General features: G+C 46.9%; 1 protein-coding gene across 1 annotated transcript in view; it reads left to right on the forward strand.

Annotated features, from left to right (window-relative positions):
* Positions 1–19,407, forward strand: part of LOC120031939 (histone-lysine N-methyltransferase NSD3-like) — a 31,653-nt gene that overhangs the window by 1,260 nt on the left and 10,986 nt on the right. The window contains exons 2-22 of the mRNA XM_038977842.1: positions 1,218–2,299; positions 2,538–2,697; positions 2,806–2,960; positions 3,272–3,895; positions 4,003–4,150; positions 4,262–4,362; positions 4,508–4,553; positions 4,688–4,818; positions 4,963–5,088; positions 6,480–6,606; positions 7,235–7,438; positions 7,571–7,750; positions 10,212–10,358; positions 12,323–12,479; positions 12,880–13,082; positions 13,272–13,384; positions 13,813–13,959; positions 14,043–14,165; positions 15,894–16,010; positions 17,598–17,739; positions 17,856–17,962. Coding sequence (XP_038833770.1) covers positions 1,262–2,299; positions 2,538–2,697; positions 2,806–2,960; positions 3,272–3,895; positions 4,003–4,150; positions 4,262–4,362; positions 4,508–4,553; positions 4,688–4,818; positions 4,963–5,088; positions 6,480–6,606; positions 7,235–7,438; positions 7,571–7,750; positions 10,212–10,358; positions 12,323–12,479; positions 12,880–13,082; positions 13,272–13,384; positions 13,813–13,959; positions 14,043–14,165; positions 15,894–16,010; positions 17,598–17,739; positions 17,856–17,962 — 4,296 coding nt within the window. The 5' untranslated portion in view covers positions 1,218–1,261. The remainder of the gene's footprint in view (positions 1–1,217; positions 2,300–2,537; positions 2,698–2,805; positions 2,961–3,271; positions 3,896–4,002; positions 4,151–4,261; positions 4,363–4,507; positions 4,554–4,687; positions 4,819–4,962; positions 5,089–6,479; positions 6,607–7,234; positions 7,439–7,570; positions 7,751–10,211; positions 10,359–12,322; positions 12,480–12,879; positions 13,083–13,271; positions 13,385–13,812; positions 13,960–14,042; positions 14,166–15,893; positions 16,011–17,597; positions 17,740–17,855; positions 17,963–19,407) is intronic.

Raw genomic sequence — 19,407 nt, forward strand, 5'->3', positions numbered from 1 at the left:
TGGTGATGTTTAAGATCCAACAATAGGATTTCTTTAAAAGTGAAGGATTTTCCCTATTTTGGCAGAGGCAAAAACAAATGCATTTATTAGTCCACGCAGTCTATTTATACTGTGTGAACGGACCAGGGAAAAACTCTGATACTGTAGGCTGTCACTGTAGTGTACCCATATAGGCTATCATGAAATGGTTTTTCCTGATCGGGTCAGAATAACTACAACAGAGGTAAATTTTTTAATAGCCACAGCATTGCCTATTACCTAGCAATCCATTCCTTATGAGTTGTGCAGAGCTGCTAATTGTCTGCTGTTTGAGTAATGAGTTGAACTCTTTGGCTGTGTTTACACAGGCAGCCTATAATTTGGATTTTTTTTCCCACAAATTGGTCTTTTGACCAATCAGATCAGCTCATTTGCCAATAATTGGGCAAAAGATCAGAATTGGGCTACTTGTGTAAACACAGGCATTGGCACACTTGAGGTTGGCTCTACACCACTGGCAGGGATCTATACCATTAGACAGACATTACACAGAGATACTGTGGCCCCAGAGATGTCCATGGCAGCCTAGCTCACTCAGTCAGTGTTTCCCAAAACTGGTCTCCCCGAGGGGTAGACAAGCTAGCTCAACAGGGGTTTTGAGACAAGAATCTGTAATGACAGATGTTGTAGGCCTGTATGTCTTTAAGACATTTTTATCTCATAGCTAGCATGATGATCGTCATTTTGGTCATCTGTACATGAACATTTACCAGTTGAGTATAAGCACACGAATAACAACTATTAAATTAACGTGAATGAGAGATGACCAGCCTTAAAAAAAACATGGGCAATAGCGAAGCATTCAGCAGACCTGCTTTTAAATTCAGTGCACACTGTGCAGGGAACACTTAGGTCTTATTATGGGAAAGACTGGAGATTTCTAGTATGTAAAACTGGAGATCAGTTTCATTATTTAATGTAGGAAGGGGATATAGCACAAGCTCTCCTCAGAACAGTCTCTTCCTTACCAGTAGGATTAGATTAGAATAGACAGTTCAGTTATCATACTGTATGTCACTTTATTTCTCTGACTGTGATGATTGATTAAATGTTCTTACCTTATCAAAAAAGAGAGATGCACAGTTGTAGATCTGATTATGTTGTCTTTCAGTCATCATCCTCTCCATTTCCCCTTAACATCATATCAACCCCTGTCCTATATCTTGATCCTCCTCCAGGTCCAGCCAGAGAAAAGGACAGTTAAGGATGCAGGAGCACAACAATGGATTTCTCCTTCTCTTTCATGCAAGGGATCATGGGAAATACAATTCAGCAACCCCCTCAGCTCATTGACTCAGCCAACATCCGGCAGGAGGGCGCCTACGACACCGGCAGCGATGCGGGCGAGGACGGAGCCCCCTCCTACGACGCTGCCCTGGAGGCAGAGTTCTCCTACCCGCCCTCGGCCTCCGAAGACATGCCACCGGTCTCCAATGGTTACCCCCCTGGGCTGGGCCTGTACGAGCCCCAGGCCAAGTTCTCTATGTACCCCCAGTTCCCCAACGGCTCGGCCAATGGCTACGGGGCCACCCGGGGCTATGGCGAACACTGCCTCATGCCTGGAGAGGGAACGGTCCTGAGGGCTCCTGTCCTCCAGGAGAGATCCCCCTCCCCTATATCTCCTCCACCTTCACACCACCCCCACCTCCATCACCCTCACCACCACCATCCTCATCACTACCACCCTCAACTTCACCCACACCCCCACCCTCACCCACACAGCCCTCCACCCCTGCCCTCCCAACACCACCTCAGCCCGCCACCTCACCGCATGTCCCATGTGCTCCCTCCTCCCCCGTTACTCCTGCCCTCCACCAGCCCTCCCCCGTCCCTGCTGGACAGCACCCCCTCCTCCCACCCTTCTCACACACCCCCTGCTCCCTCCATCGGGGTCCTGAAGAAAACCAGCTCTCCAGAGATCAAGCTAAAGATCATAAAGACGTACCAGAATGGGAGGGAGCTGTTTGAGTCTGCGCTGTGTGGAGACCTGCTGCAGGAGTCCCAGGCCAGCGAGGCCTCCCAGAGCCACCGCAGACACGAGAGGAAGAAGGAGAAGAGGAAAAAGACCGTCAGGGAGCAAGAAGAAGGGCAGGACCAGGAGCAGCTACAGGAGGGCACTGTAGGGCTGGCCAGGGACATCCAGACCCAGCTACAGCTCCAAACCCACACCCCGGCCCAGACCCAACCACAGGAGCTGCCTGTGGGGCAGACAGAGAAGCCACAGAAGACCCCCATCAAAGCAGAGCCCGAGACACCTAAGGTATGTGTTGGTTTGCTGCTTGTCTGTCGGTTGAGGTCATCCAGTTAAATTGAGTCACTATTCAGTACTAAAAGAGTAACTGTTTCAACAGTTTCAGACATCAGACAAAGTAATGTAATGAATCAACCTATTGTTGCTTACGCCCATCTGATTCTTTTAGATCTACAGAAAGTGTCTTGGGGGTAGGGCATGACTCCTGTCACCTACTGAGTGTGCTTTTTCTCCCCCTGTACTGTAGGTCCAGAAGCAGTACCCTACAGTGATAACCGGTACAGGCTGCTGTAAGGACCACGAGGTGGGGGACCTGGTGTGGGCCAAGGTGGGAACCTACCCCTGGTGGCCCTGCATGGTCTCCTGTGACCCCCAGATGAACGTCCACACACGCATCAACACCCGGGGTAAAAAATCATTCGACTCATGTCTTCTTCCAGGTGTCCAGAACCTGTAAACATAACTGTTTAAAAGCCTCTAACTGCTGTCTGTCTGTGTTCTTCCTGGCCCTCCAGGTCACAGGGAGTACCATGTGCAGTTCTTTGGCAGCGTGGCCGAGCGGGCCTGGGTCCATGAGAAGAGGGTGGTCATGTACCAGGGAGAGCACCAGTTTGATGAGCTGCAGGCTGAGACGCTACGCAAGACCACCAACACCGCAGAGAGACACAAGGTAGAGACACAGCACTGCCTAGCCTGACAGTATACCCTCCTCACACTCTTGACACCGGTTTAATAGGCGAAGGGCAGGCCTGTTTTGAAGCTCACACCATGACTTTTCTCCAAACATGAGATTTATGTAGTTGTGTACATATGTACGGTATATGGGATTGTAGGTGACGTAATGGGTATGTATGGGATTAAGCTGGTGTAGTGATTATGTTTTGCTGTTTTCGGCTATCGAAGAAAGGGCCTACTAAACTTAGTTGAGTGCGCTGACTTGATAAGAGTGTCTTCAAAATGTTAATAAAATGTTTGTGTCAGCTGATGAAGCCCTTCCCCCAGAGAGAGCGTGCTCAGTGGGAGGTGGGCGTCGGCCATGCGGAGGACGCCTTCCTGATGACACAGCAGGAACGTATCGACAACTACACCTTCATCTACGTCGACCCCGACCCCAATGCTCCCCCCCCCGTCAAGAAGACCCCCACAAGGGCGGCCGGTCGCACCCACCGCTCTTCTATCGCAACAAGTAAGAAAGAAGAAGTAGCGGTGACATCACCGGACCGGGCGGAGCCGTCCAGAAGACAGCCTCGTAGGCAGTGTAGTGTTCCAAATGCAGACGACCCAGCCGACCCCCAGACCTCAGAGAAAGACCAGAGCCGGGACCCTGGCCAGCCCAGCCCCCCAGCCCGGGAGGCCATGTCTAAGGCAGGGGGAACCCAGGAGTCCCCTGCCCCTGTACGGGCCTGGAAGACAGCCGCTGCCAGGAAGCTGCTGCCTCTCTCCATTACCATGAAGAAACTAAATGTGGAGATCACCAAGTGTGACCAAGTATGGCCTCTTCTGCAGAGGAAAGCCCTGCCCTCACCACGGCGAGAGAGGGAGAGAGAGGCGGAGAGGGAGGAGGGAGAAGGCCGACAGGCTGACCTGGGATACTGCTCACCAGAGGTGGGTGCTCTCTATTGGTCTAGACGCCCTAGTTGACAATGGTGGTGAATGTTGTTGCTCTAAACTGAATTGAAACATTATTTCTAAGTGGAGTTTTTTTTCTCCAGCAGGGCTGTGGAGTTAAACCAGAACCCAGTCCAGACGAGGAAGAGAAGAGGGATGAGGGAGAGGAGAAAGAGGACAGGGAAGAGAGAAGTGACCAGGAAGCAGCACAGCACACCTCCTGTCCTGGGTCTCAGCACAGCACCCCGCCAGGTATGTACGCACGTTTTCTGGGTCTTCTGGTGATAACTGGTGAATATTCTGTTGGTGGGAATGTGTTCCCCACAGAGCAGAGTTGTTTAACCAGGTGTCTCCTTCCGGTAGGTTCTCAGGAGCGTAAGCAGCAGCGCAGGTCAGTGAGGAGCAGATCAGAGTCAGAGAAAGGCTGTGAGCCCGTCCCCAAAAAGAAGACCAAAAAGGAACAGGTACCAACCTGCTACTACCACTTACTGTTCCCCTCTGTAATGTTTACCAAACTGGTGGTTCTGTCACTTGCTTTTCTAGAGTGGGAGCACAATACAACGGGGCGATCTGAAACATCCATCTCTCGCTTCCTCTCTCTCCCTGCAGGGTGAGATGGCTCCTGAGACCACTCTGAGAACAGGCTCACAGAAAGGTAGCGACTCCAGCTCTGTCCTATGACTCTCTCTTTCCCATCCTGCTCTAAGCATGCTAGCTTTGTTGAACGTGTTGGGTCATAAAAAGGGAAGCAGTGTGGAGGTGTGTGTTAACCTGTGGTGTGGTGTGTAGGAGCCAGTGAGATCTCAGATGCCTGTAAGCCTCTGAAGAAACGCAGTAGAGCCTCCACAGACGTAGAGATGGCCTCCTCTCAGTACAGAGACACATCCGACTCTGACTCTAGAGGCCTGAACGACCCGCAGGTAAACACACCTCAGACCCTGACTTTAGAAGGCTAAATGACCGCAAGACACACACACACACACACACACACACACACACACACACACACACACACACACACACACACACACAAAGCCCACCCTCTCATGCTCTCTCTTGTGTAGAGTCTGTTTGGGAAGAGTTTGGACAGTCCAGCGGCTGCAGATGCGGACGAGTCAGACAGCCAGTCAGTGGACTCCAGTCTTTCCAGACAAGGAAGCAGCACAGCCAAGACAGACACTGTCTGCCAGGTACACCACTGCACGCCTCCTCTCCTATCCCCTCATCTTTTCTCCTCTTCTGTCTTTTCACCTAATTTTCTCTCTTGTGCTCTCTGTGATCATTTTAGAAGACAGCCGAAGAAATATACACTGAACTAAAATTGAAATGCAACATGCAACAATTTCAAACATTTTACTGAGTTACAGTTCATATAAGGAAATCAGTCAATTGAAATAAATAAATTAGGCCCTAATGTAATCTATGGATTTCACATGACTGGGAATACAGATATGCATCTGTTGGTCACAGATACCTTTAAAAATAAAAAGGTGGGGAAGTGGATCAGAAAACCGGTCAGTATCTGGTGTGACCACCATTTGCTTCATGCAGCGCAACTCATCTAGTTCTGATGGAGTTGATCAGGCTGTTGATTGTGGCCTGCGGAATGTTGTCCCAAAGTCCTCTTCAATGGCTGTGCGAAGATGCTGGGTATTGGCGGGAACTGGAACACGCTGTCAATCCAGAGCATCCCAAACATGCTCATAGGGTGATGTCTGGTTAGTATGCAGGCCAGAAGAAGAACTGGGACATGTTCAGCTTCCTAGAATTGTGCACAGATCCTTGCGACATGGGGCCATTATTATGAGGCCACGCATTATCATACTGAAACATGGTGATGACGGCGGATGAATGGCACAAGAATGGGCCTCAGGATCTCATTACGGTATCTCTGCATTCAAATTGCCATCGATAAGATGCAGTTGTGTGTGTTGTCCGTAGCTTGTGCCTGCCCATACCTTAACCCCACCGCCACCATGAGGCACTCTGTTCACAACGTTGGCATCAGCAAACCGCTCTCCCACACAACGCCATACACGCTGTCTGCCATCTGCCCGATACAGTTCAAACCGGGATTCATCTGTGAAGAGCACATTTCTCCAGCGTGCCAGTGGCCATCGAAGGTGAGAATTTGCCCACTGAAATTGGTTACGACGCCGAACTGCAGTCAGGTCAAGACCCTGTTGAGGATGACAAGCATGCAGGAGAGCTTCCCTGAGACGGTTTCTGACAGTTTGTGCAGAAATTCTTCAGTTGTGCAAACCTACAGTTTCATCAACTGTCTGGGTGGCTGGTCTCAGACGATCCCGCAGGTGAAGAAGCCGGATGTGGAGGTCCTGGACTGGCATGGTTACATGTAGTCTGCGGTTTTGAGGCCGGTTGGACGTACTGCCAAATTCTCTGAAACAAAGTTGTAGGCGGCTTACGGTAGAGAAATTAACATGATGAATTCCTCAACACTTTACATGTTGCGTTCATATTTTTGTTCAGGGTATGTTATACTCCACTCTTCCTCTGTATAGAACTGTAAGGTGTATGTATGGAGAGGGTTGCGTGTTTCTATATCTTCCTTTATGTGTAGATCTGTGAGGTGTATGGAGAGGGTCTGGTGTCGTGTGAGGGAGACTGCTGTCGGCTGTTCCATCTGGAGTGCCTGGGTCTCGCCTCCGTACCTGAGGGCAAGTTTACCTGTCTGGAATGTAGAAACGGTGAGACATGGCATGATGTCGCAACACATACACGATGCATTTACATCCTAATCATTACTAGACCTACACTACCATTAGACAAGTTCTCTTTGATTGCTCCTTTCATCTTTACAGTATCATGTTGGCTGAAATGGTTGAAAGGATTATTTAAGTTATTCCAGGGCACGTCCTTCTACTTTGTGAATTCTGATGACGCTACGGGTGTGAACAGAGAAGACGGCTTAAACCCTGATTATGCAAATGACCCTACAGACAAATCTCTCTGTGTGATTTCAACCCGGCAGACATGAGAGATTTCTCTGATGGAGGAATGAAGAGTAGACTGGCATTTGCCAATTTCTCACCCCTCTGTACACACTCTCTCTCTCTCTGTCTGCCCCCTCCCGCTTTCTCGCTCTGCCCCCTCCCGCTTTCTCGCTCTGCCCCCTCCCGCTTTCTCGCTCTGCCCCCTCCCGCTTTCTCACTCTGCCCCCTCCCGCTTTCTCGCTCTGCCCCCTCCCGCTTTCTCGCTCTGCCCCCTCCCGCTTTCTCGCTCTGCCCCCTCCCGCTTTCTCGCTCTGCCCCCTCCCGCTTTCTCGCTCTGCCCCCCCCCCGCTCTCTCGATCTCTCTCGCTCTCTCTCTCTCTAGGCTCTCACTTGTGTTTCAGCTGTAAGGCAGGGGGAGGGGAGGTGTTGCGCTGCTCAGTGGTTGGCTGCGGGCGGTATTACCATGACGACTGCGTGCGTAAACTCCCTGGCACCGTGGGGGGTGGTGCGGGCGGGGGGTTCCGCTGCCCCCAGCATACCTGCGCCACCTGCTGTCTGGAGAGAGACCTGCACCAAGCCACCCAAGGTAGGGAGTCAGAACACTGGTCCAGATGAGGAACGGAAGCTACTTCTGGCTTTTGACATGGTCCCTCACATACTGTAGGTGTTAGTCTCTCTTTGTCTAACACTCATCTCTCTTTCCTCTCCCCATCCCCAGGACGTATGATGTGTTGTCTGCGCTGCCCTGTTGCGTACCACACAGGGGACAGCTGCGTGGCAGCGGGTAGCATGGTCCTCACCCACCACATCATGATCTGCAGCAGCCATGGCATTGCCAAGAGGAATGGCCTCCTTTCCTCACCCGTCAATGTGAACTGGTGTTTCCTCTGTGCCCGAGGTAAGCTCTATCTCCCACCTTAGACCTCCTGTAGGGACCCACCCTGACTCACTCACCCTTCTGTGTCCCAAATAGCACCCTATTCCCTATATAGTGCACTACTTTTGACCAGGGCCCCTGAGCCACTGTCTCCCGAAGGGGAGCTTCCAGCTTCAGCCTCGTGGCTTCACAATGTTTGACTGGAGGACAGAAGGAGAAGCAGTAGAGAGGGATGTGGCTTTGTGTTGCCCCTGAGACTTCTGGACACAGTGTTTGAGTGAATAGAGCCCTAGTTCCAACTCCTTCTGTTCCTCTCAGGTGTAAGGGTTAGCCAGAGCCCCCCCCCCCTCGCTCTCTGAATCTGATCCCTTCTAATCCAGTCTTCTCTTATCATTCAAACTTTATTTATCCCCCTAGTGGTAATTGATGTGTGTGGGAGGCTTAGCTGAGGACTACTGGTGCTGGCTGATCTTTCTCAACTCGGTGCTCCTCAGTAGTCCTCAAAACCGCAGTCTCCTATCCCAGGGAAAGGCGGCTGTTAGCCCTGGGCTAAGTGTAGCGTGAACGTGGCTATGCGAAGAACTGGATGTCTAACTTTGTCTAGTTGTGTGATGGAGATTTATTCAACCTGCATGATAGTTACGATGCATTCTCCTGTTTGTACATGTATTTGTGACATTTGACCATTACTGTTGTCCCTGTTGTACCTGATGTGGCAGTGCCTTTAGAAAGTATTCATACCCCTTGACTTATTCCACGTTGTGTTACAGCCTGAATTCAAAATGGATTAAATATTTTTTTTCTTAACCCATCTACATACAATACCCCATAATGACAAAGTAAAAACATGTTTTCAGACATGTTTGCAAATGTACTGAAAATTAAATACAGAAATATCTCATTTACATAAGTATTCACATCCCGTCAACTTTGTCAAGTTGGTTGTTGATCATTGCTAGACAGCCATTTTCAAGTCTTGCCATAGATTTTCAAGTAGATTTAAGTCAAAACTAACTAGGCCACTCAGGAACATTCAATATCGTCTTGGTAAGCAACTTCAGAGTATATTTGGCCTTGTGTTTTAGGTTATTGTCCTGCTGAAAGGCGAATTTGTTTCCCAGTGTCTGTTGGAAAGTAGACTGAACTAGGTTTTCCTCTCGGATGTTGCCTGTGCTTAGCTTTATTCCATGTATTTTTATCCTAAAAAACTCTGTAGTCCTTGCCAATGACAAGCATACCCATATCATGATGCAGCCATTATCACGCTTGAAAATATTGAGTGGTACTCCGTGATGTGTTGTGTTAGATTTTCCCCAAACATAACGCTTTGTATTCAGGACAAGTTTATTTCTTTGCCTATTTTTTTTTCCAGTTTTATGTAAGTGCCTTTATTGCAAACAGGATGCATGTTTTGGAATATTTGTATTCTTTACAGGCTTCCTTATTTTCCCTCTGTCATTTAAGTTAGTATTGTGGAGTAACTACTAATTTGTTGATCCATCCTCAGTTTTCTCCTTTCACAGCCATCAAACTCTGTAACTGTTTTAAAGTCACCATTGGCCTCATGGTGAAATCCCTGAGCGGTTTCCTTCCTCTCCATAAACTGAGTTAGGAAGGACAGCTGTGTCTTTGTAGTGCCTGGGTATATTGATACACTATCCAAAGTGTAATTAATAACTTCATCATGCTCAAAGGGATATTCAATGTCAGATTTGAATATCTACCAATAGGTGCCCTTCTTTGAGAAGCACTGGAAAACGTCCCTGTTCTTTGTGGTTGAATCTGTGTTTGAAATGATCCTTACAGATAATTGTATGTGTTGGGTGCAGAGATCAAGTAGTCATTAAAAAATGTTGTGTTAAACACTATTATTGCACACAGAGTGAGTCCATGCAACTTATTCTCTGACTTGTTAAGCAAATGTTTACTCCTGAGCTTATTTAGGCATGCCATAACAAAGGGGTTGAATACTTAATGATTTAAGACATTTCAGCTTTTCATTTTGAACAAATTTGTAAAAATTTCTGAAAACATTATTCTACTTTGATATTATGGGGTATTGTGTCTAAGCCAGTGACACACAATTTCAACTTCATCCATTTTAATTTCAGGCTGTAATACAACAAAATGTGGAAACAGTCAAGGGGGTTTCTGAAGACACTTTATATGTACTGATCTGTGCTTTTACAGTGCACTCCTCTTACAAGAAATACATCTGTTTTGGATGATTAGACTTTTCTAACTAATTTGATTGCAGAGTACATTGTAAGTGTAGAAATATTTTGGTCTCCATGGTTACTAAAAGCAGTTGATTCTTATAACCGGAGTGTTCTGTTGGACGACTCTTTAGTTTACTTTTACTCCTCTGTTTCTCTTTCGTTTATGTGTTCTAACAGTGTATGTGTTCTTTTTCTCCTGTGGAATCATGGGTACTGTAGTCTGATTACGGCTCACCCAGTCTCTTCCTGTGTGTCTTGTGTAGGACTGTTAGTGCAGGACCTTACTGACACCATATTAAGTTCATATGCCTATAAGTCCCACTACCTTCTGACTGAGTCAAATCGTGCTGAGTTGAAATTACCTATGATTCCCTCTTCTTCGTCAGCTACCAAAAAGAATATTGGGAAAGGTAACAGAACTGTTTTACTCTCTCTCCCTTTTCCCACTGGTGCGTGTGTATGTGTTTGAATGTGTCTAGACTCCCCACAGTTGATTTGATGTTCCTCCTTATTGCTTTGTTCTGCCTCTAGCGTGTCAACATACAATCTGCTGCCATTAACGCTACAGCAGGGCTTAAAATAAACTTTCAGGGACCCTAACATGCACTGGTTCAGCCGGGAACCACGTTGACAAAGTGTTAACGGCATTAAAAGTGAGCAAAGCTCATCTCTGAAGCTGTGGAATGTGACTCTCCTCTCCAATACAAACACAAAAGGGGATTTGTATAAGCGGACCTCAGCACACTGTAACATAACACATCATTTGGTTTCGTCATCAGAATTGTGAAAGCGGGATGAAAAGAGTCTCACAGGGTTATTTTACGCCCTGTCTGTATGAGGGGGGGGGGGGTCTTGTTGCTGCTAGAGGAACACAGCTTCTCTGCTTCAGCACTTTGAGCTTGTCCGTAATCTGAAAAACAAAGTCACTTTTTCTAACTGCTCACTTCTGTTTTTGAATGAAAATAATTGTCCCTCGCTTCTCTGCTGCTCTCACTGTACCGCGATCAGCCTTTACCGTGATCCGATGTTTGCGGCGGTCCTGTTTTGCTGTGTTAAGGAGTTAATTGTTCCAAGAAATATTGATTCTGCGTTGAAATGCAGTTCATTCAAATAGGTTATTGTTCATGACCGGTATAATATTCCTCACAAGATCATCAATTTGATCAATAAGTCAAAACTGTCAATGTTTGAATAAGATGCTGACAATCGTCCTTCTAGTTGACATGCAATGGGAATTATTACTCATCAATGATGTTATTCATTTGACATTTAAAACATTTCCACAAACACATGTTTAAGTGAGATTCCATGAAGACTGTCTGGGGTATGTATAGTGTTGCAGAGAAGTGGAACAACCCCCTTTACAAGAAGGAGTGCATGTCAGCTTTGTGCCGTACCTCTTATATATTATATATATATCTTTTTTGTGACTTATGGTTTATTTGCTGATTTGTATTATCATCGGTGCTATTGCATGTGTGGTGATTGTACAAGGGGCCTTGTACTCTAAACCTGCCTGTCAGACATTCCATTACACCATTGTTGACCGACTGCTAAGGAAAAAGCAGAGGACAGCAGTAATGTGAAGACTACTCTCTTTTATCAAAATGGTGTCCACAACAGCATAGTTTTCAATAGATAAAGGAAACGTTATTATGTTGTGGGAGTTACAAGTTATTCCACCTTTGTGAAACCTTTGGAAAAGGGTAACTTCAGGCCCATTTGATGGTCCAGTTCAAAATAAATATATATACTTAGACATATACCATACATATGAAAGGAGCTTATGAGTGTAAGCAATGTCACAATGGCTCCCTCCAACTCTCTGGAAGACAATATTACTTACTTGGCCCAAATTGTATTGTATTGACGAGATGGTCGAGTGACCGCTCTAACAAAGCAAAGACATGTCCTCAAAAATGGAAGGCAGTCAGGAGGAGATGAGATCAGGTGGGACCATTCTAGCTGATGAGAGGGTAGATATGCGAGTGAACAACAGGCACAACTCCAATAGTCGTTTTTTGTTTGTTTGCCGAAATGCCACGTGTCCACTTATATCAGTGCATTCCTAAAGACCTAACCATTACGAAACTTGATCAAATAAGCCTCACGTAGAAAATGAGCAATTACATATTTTGTTGATCAAATTCGACACTCATTGGCCTCCATACAGTAAACCCTCTCGCTTCGCTTCTTCCTCTCTGCTTGGGCAAAGCATTACTCACAGTGTATAGTGAAGGGGTTGAATGACTGGCATGCCTAAGGATAAGGTTTAGAGTGTGGTGGCCCCTAGTGTCCAGGTGTGGAAGTATGTTCTCTAACCCTGTGCTGCTCTTTTCTCTATACACACACACACACACCCACCCCCATGCAGGAGAGAAGCTGCTGTGCTGTGCGTTGTGCCCGGCGTCGTTCCACCCAGAGTGTTTGGAGATGGCGATGCCAGAGGGGGCGTGGTCCTGCAGGGAGTGCAGATCAGGAAGGAAACCCCACTACAAACAGATCGTCTGGGTCAAACTGGGAAACTACAGGTGAGTTGATGCACACCCAAAAGCTGTCGGAGAGGTGCTGGCTAATGGTATAGTAAACATATGTAAAACAATAATGATAGTCGCACACTCCAAATATTCTCCCATTAATTGAATGAATAAACATCAATGGTGTTTACCCTTTATATTACTGAGAGCATATTTAATGTGAAGCTACAGACGAGGAACTACACAACTCGGGAATATGTGGAAACAACATTATTGTTGCCGGATGCAGAAACGGGATGAGAGTGGCACATTACTGTACACTACGAAGGGTTCATGTATTTCAGAAACTTGTTTTAGAATCAGAGGTTTGGCTTTATTGTTAGGAAAACGGCAACACCTATAGCTGTACCGTATGGACTGATCAGCGCTCTTTCTTTCCTCACGTCCCCATCAGGTGGTGGCCAGCGGAGATCTGTAACCCTCGCCTGGTGCCCCCCAACATCCAGACGCTCCGCCACGACATCGGAGCCTTCCCAGTCTTCTTCTTTGGTTCCCATGACTATTACTGGATCAACCAGGGCCGTGTGTTTCCCTACGTGGAGAACGACAAGACCCCTGTTACGGGCCAAATCAACATCAACAAGACCTTCAAGAAAGGTGAGGCCACCTTGGGGTCTATTCTGTGCTCTGGGCTCTGTTGGTTCTTGAGGGATATGCTAGTGCCTTATCCCTGAGTATGTGTGAGACAGGCAGAAGGTCATTCCATCCCTTCCGTGTGTGTGTGTGTGTGTGTGTGTGTGTGTGTGTGTGTGTGTGTGTGTGTGTGTGTGTGTGTGTGTGTGTCAGCTCTGGAGGAGGCTGCTCGTAGGTTCCAGGAGCTCAAGGCACAGAGGGAGAGCAGGGAGGCCCTAGAGCAGGAACGCAACTCACGCAAACCACCGCCTTACAAGTTCATCAAGGTAATACATCCAGTCATACTGTATACAGCCCTACCCTGCAAACACATACCTTCCCTACAAATCTTCTGGGACTGTGAAGAGACACACGCGTGCACACACAGGAAGAGACACGCATATGCACACACATGATAACATACGCACTATACACACACGTATACATGTATTTTGTGTTATAGAGTAATGGCCTGAGGGCGCACACTTAATCTGTTGTGAAGTGCATTATAATGTTTTTAAAATTGTATATAACTGCCTTAATGTAGCTGGACCCCAGGAAGAGTAGCTGCTACATTGGCAGCAGCTAATGGGAATCCATAATAAATACAAAGTCTTGCTTTGCCAAGCAAACTGAGATCTCATATGTGACCTTGTATGTTAGTCTTGAGTCTTGGTGTGTCCTCGCTGACACATTGTTGTCATGTCTCTTTCAGTCCAACAAGCCGGTGGGGAAGGTGCAGGTGCACATAGCCGACCTGTCTGAAATCCCACGATGCAACTGTAAGCCCACGGACGAACACCCCTGCAGCCTGGACTCCCAGTGTCTCAACCGCATGCTGCAGTACGAGTGTCACCCGCAGGTTGGTGTGTGTGTGTGTGTGTGTGTGCGTGCGTGCGCGCGCGTGCGTGCGGAAGTTAAATCAGCCCTGTTCTCCTGTCCTAGGTGTGTCCGACAGGTGATAGCTGTGAGAACCAATGCTTCTCTAAACGTCTGTACTCCGAGACAGAGGTCATCAAAACAGAGGGTTGTGGCTGGGGCCTCAAGACCAACCAGGCCCTCAGGAAGGTGAGTGAGGGGTGCTGGGGTGGACGTAGTGTGTGGCCCAGCTCTATTTCTATCGTTAGCCCCTAATCTTTAGGTGTTAACTGATATTAGCAACACTGTGAAGGCTCCACCTAGCCTGTCATATTGTTTGTACCTATCCAGACCTTTCATATAGGAACAGGGTGAGGGCTGGAGACCAAAATGGAAGCGAGCCTGTGTTGTGTATAGATCAGAGATCATTGTTAATAACCGCCGCTGAAGAGGACTGTGAGCTCTCGTCCTTCGAGGCTGATGTGAGTAAGACATTCAAGCGTGTTAACCCTCGCAAGGCTGCCGGCCCAGACGGCATCCCAAGCCGTGTCCTCAGAGCATGTGCAGACCAGCTGGCTGGAGTGTTTACGGACATATTAAATCTCTCCGTATCCCAGACGGTTGTCCCCACTTGCTTCAAGATATCCGCCATTGTTCCTGTACCTAAGAAAGGTACAACACCTCCTCCATGCTGATCCTTAACACGGTAGCCCTCCTGTACTGCCTGTTCACACATGACTGCGTGACCGCTCACGTTTTCAACTCAATCATCAAGTTTTCAGACGACACAACCGTGGTAGGCCTGATTACCAACTACGACGACACAGCCTACAGGGAGGAGGTGAGGCCCTGGCGGAGTGGTGCCAGGAAAGTAACCTCTCCCGCAACGTCAACAAAACGAAGTAGCTAATTGTGGACTTCAGGAAACATCATAGAGATCATGCCCCAATCCACATCGACTGGGCCGCAGTGGAGAGGGTGAAAAGCTTCAAGTTCCTTGGCATGCACATCACTGACAACCTGAAACGGTCCATCCACACAGACAGTGTGGTGAAGGCGGCGCAGCAGCGCCTCTTGAAACTCAGGAGGATGAAGAAATTTGTCTTGGCCTGTAAAACCCTCACAAACTTCTACAGATGCAGCATTGAGGACGTCATGTCAGGCTGTATCACCGCCTGGTATGGCAATTGCACCATCTGCAACCGCAGGTCTCTCCAGAGGGTGCTGTGGTCAGTCCAACACATCACCAGGGGCACACTCCCTGCCCTCCAGGACATCGATAGCACCCGGTGTCACAGGAAGGCCAAGAAGATCATCAAGGACCTCAGCCACCCGAGCCACGGCCTGTTCACCCCGCTACCATCTAGAAGGCAGAGACGGTACAGGTGCATCATTTCTGGGACAAGAAGACTGAAAAACAGCTTCTATCTCCAGGCCATCAGACTGTTAAATAGACACCGCTGACCGGCCTCCGCCCAGTACCCTGCCCTGAACTTAGTCACTGTTACTAGCCAGCTACCACCCGGTACTCTACCCTGCACCTTAGAGACTGCTGCCCTATGTACATAGTCATTGAACACTGGTCACTTTAATAATGTTTACATACTGTTTTACCCACTTCATATGTGTACACTGTATTCTAGTCAAGTCTCATCCTGTACAACTACAACTGTACACACCTTTTCTATACTGTCCATGTCTATACATACCATCATATATATTTATATTCCGGACTCTGACATTTCTTAATTCCTTTCTTTTTATTTTGGGGATTTGTGTGTATTGTTTTGCATTGTTAGGTATAACTGCTCTGTTGATGCTAGAAACATAAGCATTTCGCTGCACTAGCGATAACATCTCCATAATATGTATTTAAAAAAATATATATACCACAGGTATGCTTTGTTGTAAGTAATATATCTTATGTCTCTTCCGCAGGGAGATTTTGTGACGGAGTACGTGGGAGAGGTGATAGATTCAGAAGAGTGCCAGCAGCGAATCAAACGCGCTCATGAGAACCGTGTGACTGACTTCTACATGCTCACCCTCACCAAGGTAACGATGTACAGGCTGTGTCCCAACAGTCTGGAATGGTCTCCTTTACTTGACCTCTCCACCTCATGACCAGTAATACATACAGTGCATTCTGAATGTATTCAGCCCCCTTTGTTAAATTACAGCCTTATTCTAAAATGTATTAAATTTAAAAAATCCGTTCCACTGGATATCATAAGGTGAATGCACCAATTTGTAAGTCGCTCTGGATAAGAGCGTCTGCTAAATGACTTAAATGTAAATGTAATGTAAATGTAAAACAATTCCTCATCAATCTACACATTACCCCATAATGACAAAGTGAAAACTGTTTTTTAGAAATGTTTGCAAATGTATTCCAAATAAAAACAGAAATACCTTATTTACATAAGTATTCAGACCCTTTGCTATGAGACTCTAAATTGAGCTATGCATCCTGTTCCATTGATCATCATTGAGATGTTTCTACAACTTGATTGGAGTCCACCTGTGGTAAATTAAATTGATTGGACATGATTTGGAAAGGCACAAACCTGTCTATAAGGTCCCACAGTTGACAGTGCATGTCAGAGCAAAAACCAAACCATGAGGTCAAAGGAATTGCTCCGAGAACAGGATTGTGTTGAGGCACAGATCGGGGTAGGGTACCAAAACATTTCTGCATTGAAGGTCTCCAAGAACACAGTGGCCTCCATCATTCTTAAATAGAAGACGTTTGGAACCACCAATATTCTTTCTAGAGCTAGCAGCCTGGCTAAACTGCGCAATCGGGGGAGAAGGGCCTTGGTCGGGGAGGTGACCAAGAACCCGATGGTCACTCTGACAGAGCTCCAGAGTTTCTCTGTGGAGATGGGACTCTCAGACCATGAGAAACAAGATTCACTGGTCTGATGAAACCAAGATTGAACTCTTTGGCCTGAATGCCAAGCGTCACGTCTGGAGAAAACCAGGCACAGCTCATCACCTGGCCAATACCATCCCTACGATGAAGCATGGTGATGTCAGCATCATGCTGTGGGAATGTTTTTCAGCAGCAGGGACTGGGAGACTAGTCAGGATCGAGGGAAAGATGAGCAGAGCAAAGTACAGAGAGATCCTTGATGAAAACCTCCTCCAGAGTGCTCAGGACCTCAGACTGGGGCAAAGGTTCACCTTCCAACAGGACAACGACCCTAAGAGAGGATCTGCAGAGAAGAATGGGAGAAACTCCCCAAATACAGGTATGCCAAGCTTGTAGCATCATACACAAGAAGACTCAAGGCTGTAATCGCTGCCAAAGGTGTTTCAACAAAGTCTTGAGTAGAGGGTCTGAATACTTATGTAAATAATATTTATAGTTTTTCATTTTTAATACATTTGCAAAAATGTATAACCTGTTTTTGCTTTGTCATTATGGGGTATCGTGTGTAGATTGATGAGGGGGGAAAACTATTTAATCAATTTTAGAATAAGGCTGTAAAGTAACAATGTAGAGAAAGTCAAGGGGTCTGAATACTTTCCGAATGCACCGTAGTATGTGTATGAATCGCTCTCTTTTCAGTAGTGTTCATATATTGTGTGTGTGTGTGTGTGTGTGTGTGTGTGTGTGTGTGTGTGTGTGTTCCTCAGGACCGGGTGATAGACGCGGGGCCCAAAGGGAACTCCTCTCGCTTCATTAACCACAGTTGCAGCCCCAACTGTGAGACGCAGAAATGGACCGTCAACGGAGATGTACGGATAGGGCTCTTCACCCTGTGTGACATAGAGGCTGGTGAGGAGAGCGACATGTACTTGTTCTGTAATTTTGGTGATTGATCTCTCTGATTGATCTCATCTGTCCTGTAGACACAGAGCTGACATTTAACTATAATTGTGTGTGTTCTGCAGGCACTGAGTTGACGTTTAACTATAACCTGGACTTGGTGGGGAATAGAAGATCGTCGTGTCACTGTGGAGCTGAGAACTGCTCTGGCTTCCTGGGGGTGCGGCCTACGGTACGGGACACACCCACATTCTCTCTCTCCTTATCATGACTGCATCATGTAGGAATTAAGTAACATGTTTCTGGTGTCCCACCTTAGCAGAACCCTTCTGTCCATGGTTTGTCTGCAATGTTGTATAGAACTATAGAAGCTGGCCTAACAAGGCTTGTAACTCTTCTCTCTCTATTTTAACAAGGTAAATTGTCAGAATGTCTCCTCTCAGAAGGTCATATAAACCATATTGCTAATAATAAACTATGACAATGGATTAAGGGCTATTGTTCCTACACCTACAGTATCCTATTTGACTGTTTAGGCTTAGGTATCTGTAATATTTTTTCAGTTTTTCTCAATTCATCAAGTCTGCTAACTGAACTGTAACATTTGTACTTATTTTGTTTCACTTTATTATTATTTTTAATAATACCTCAAGTCCTAAAAAAATATGCGGCTGAAGAGACTCCATGTGTAAGGCTGCCACTCGCTGTTATGCTGCAACCCTGTAATGATAGTGCAGGGCGGGCGAGCCAGGGACGGGGAGTCTGGGGGCAGGGATGCGGGGGCGGGTGGGTATTTTTACAGGGGGGGGGGGGGGGGGGGGGGCACGTCCGATGGGTGAGTTTCCCTGTGGGTCCTGCTTTTTGTTACACATCCATGGGCTTATCAACTGTAAAGCTAACAATTATATCATTAATATAACATTCCTGCCTGAAAAACAATGGCAACACTAGCTATTCTCTCTTTGAATTTGAAAGGCCTAAATTGTCATATTAAACGTTCCAGCTGTCTTGATATCCCAGCAAGAAACCAAATTGATACAGCAATGCTCCAAGAAACACAGCTGCTCCATAAGGACGCACAACCTTTGGGACAAACTGGCTGCTTTTTCATCAGCCCCAAACAAAAGGTGTAATCATAATGATAGATAAGAAATTCAACCACCATCTTTTTTATTTATCCCTTATTTTACTAGGTAAGTTGACTAAGAACACATTCTCATTTACATCAACAACCTGGGGAATAGTTACAGGGGAGAGGAGGGGGGATGAATGCGCCAATTGTAAGCTAGGGATGATTAGGTGGCCATGATGGTATGAGGGCCAGATTGGGAATTTAGCCAGGACACTGGGGTTAACACCCCTACTCCTACGATAAGTGCCATGGGAACTTTAGTGACCACAGAGAGTCAGGACATCCTTTTAATGTCTCATCCGAAAGACGTCACCCTATACAGGGAAATGTCCCCAATCACTGCCCTGGGGCATTGGGATATTTTATTTTAGACCAGAGGAAAGAGTGCCTCCTACTGGCCCTCCAACACCGCTTCCAGCAGCATCTGGTCTCCCATCCAGGGACCGACCAGGAACAACCCTGCTTAGCTTCAGAAGCAAGCCAGTAGTGGGATGTAGCTGCAGATGGGCCAGTTGGGTAAAGGCGAAGACCAAAAAGGCACAATC

Source organism: Salvelinus namaycush, chromosome 1 (assembly GCF_016432855.1).
Source record: "Salvelinus namaycush isolate Seneca chromosome 1, SaNama_1.0, whole genome shotgun sequence".
NCBI classification, from domain to species: Eukaryota; Metazoa; Chordata; class Actinopteri; order Salmoniformes; family Salmonidae; genus Salvelinus; species Salvelinus namaycush.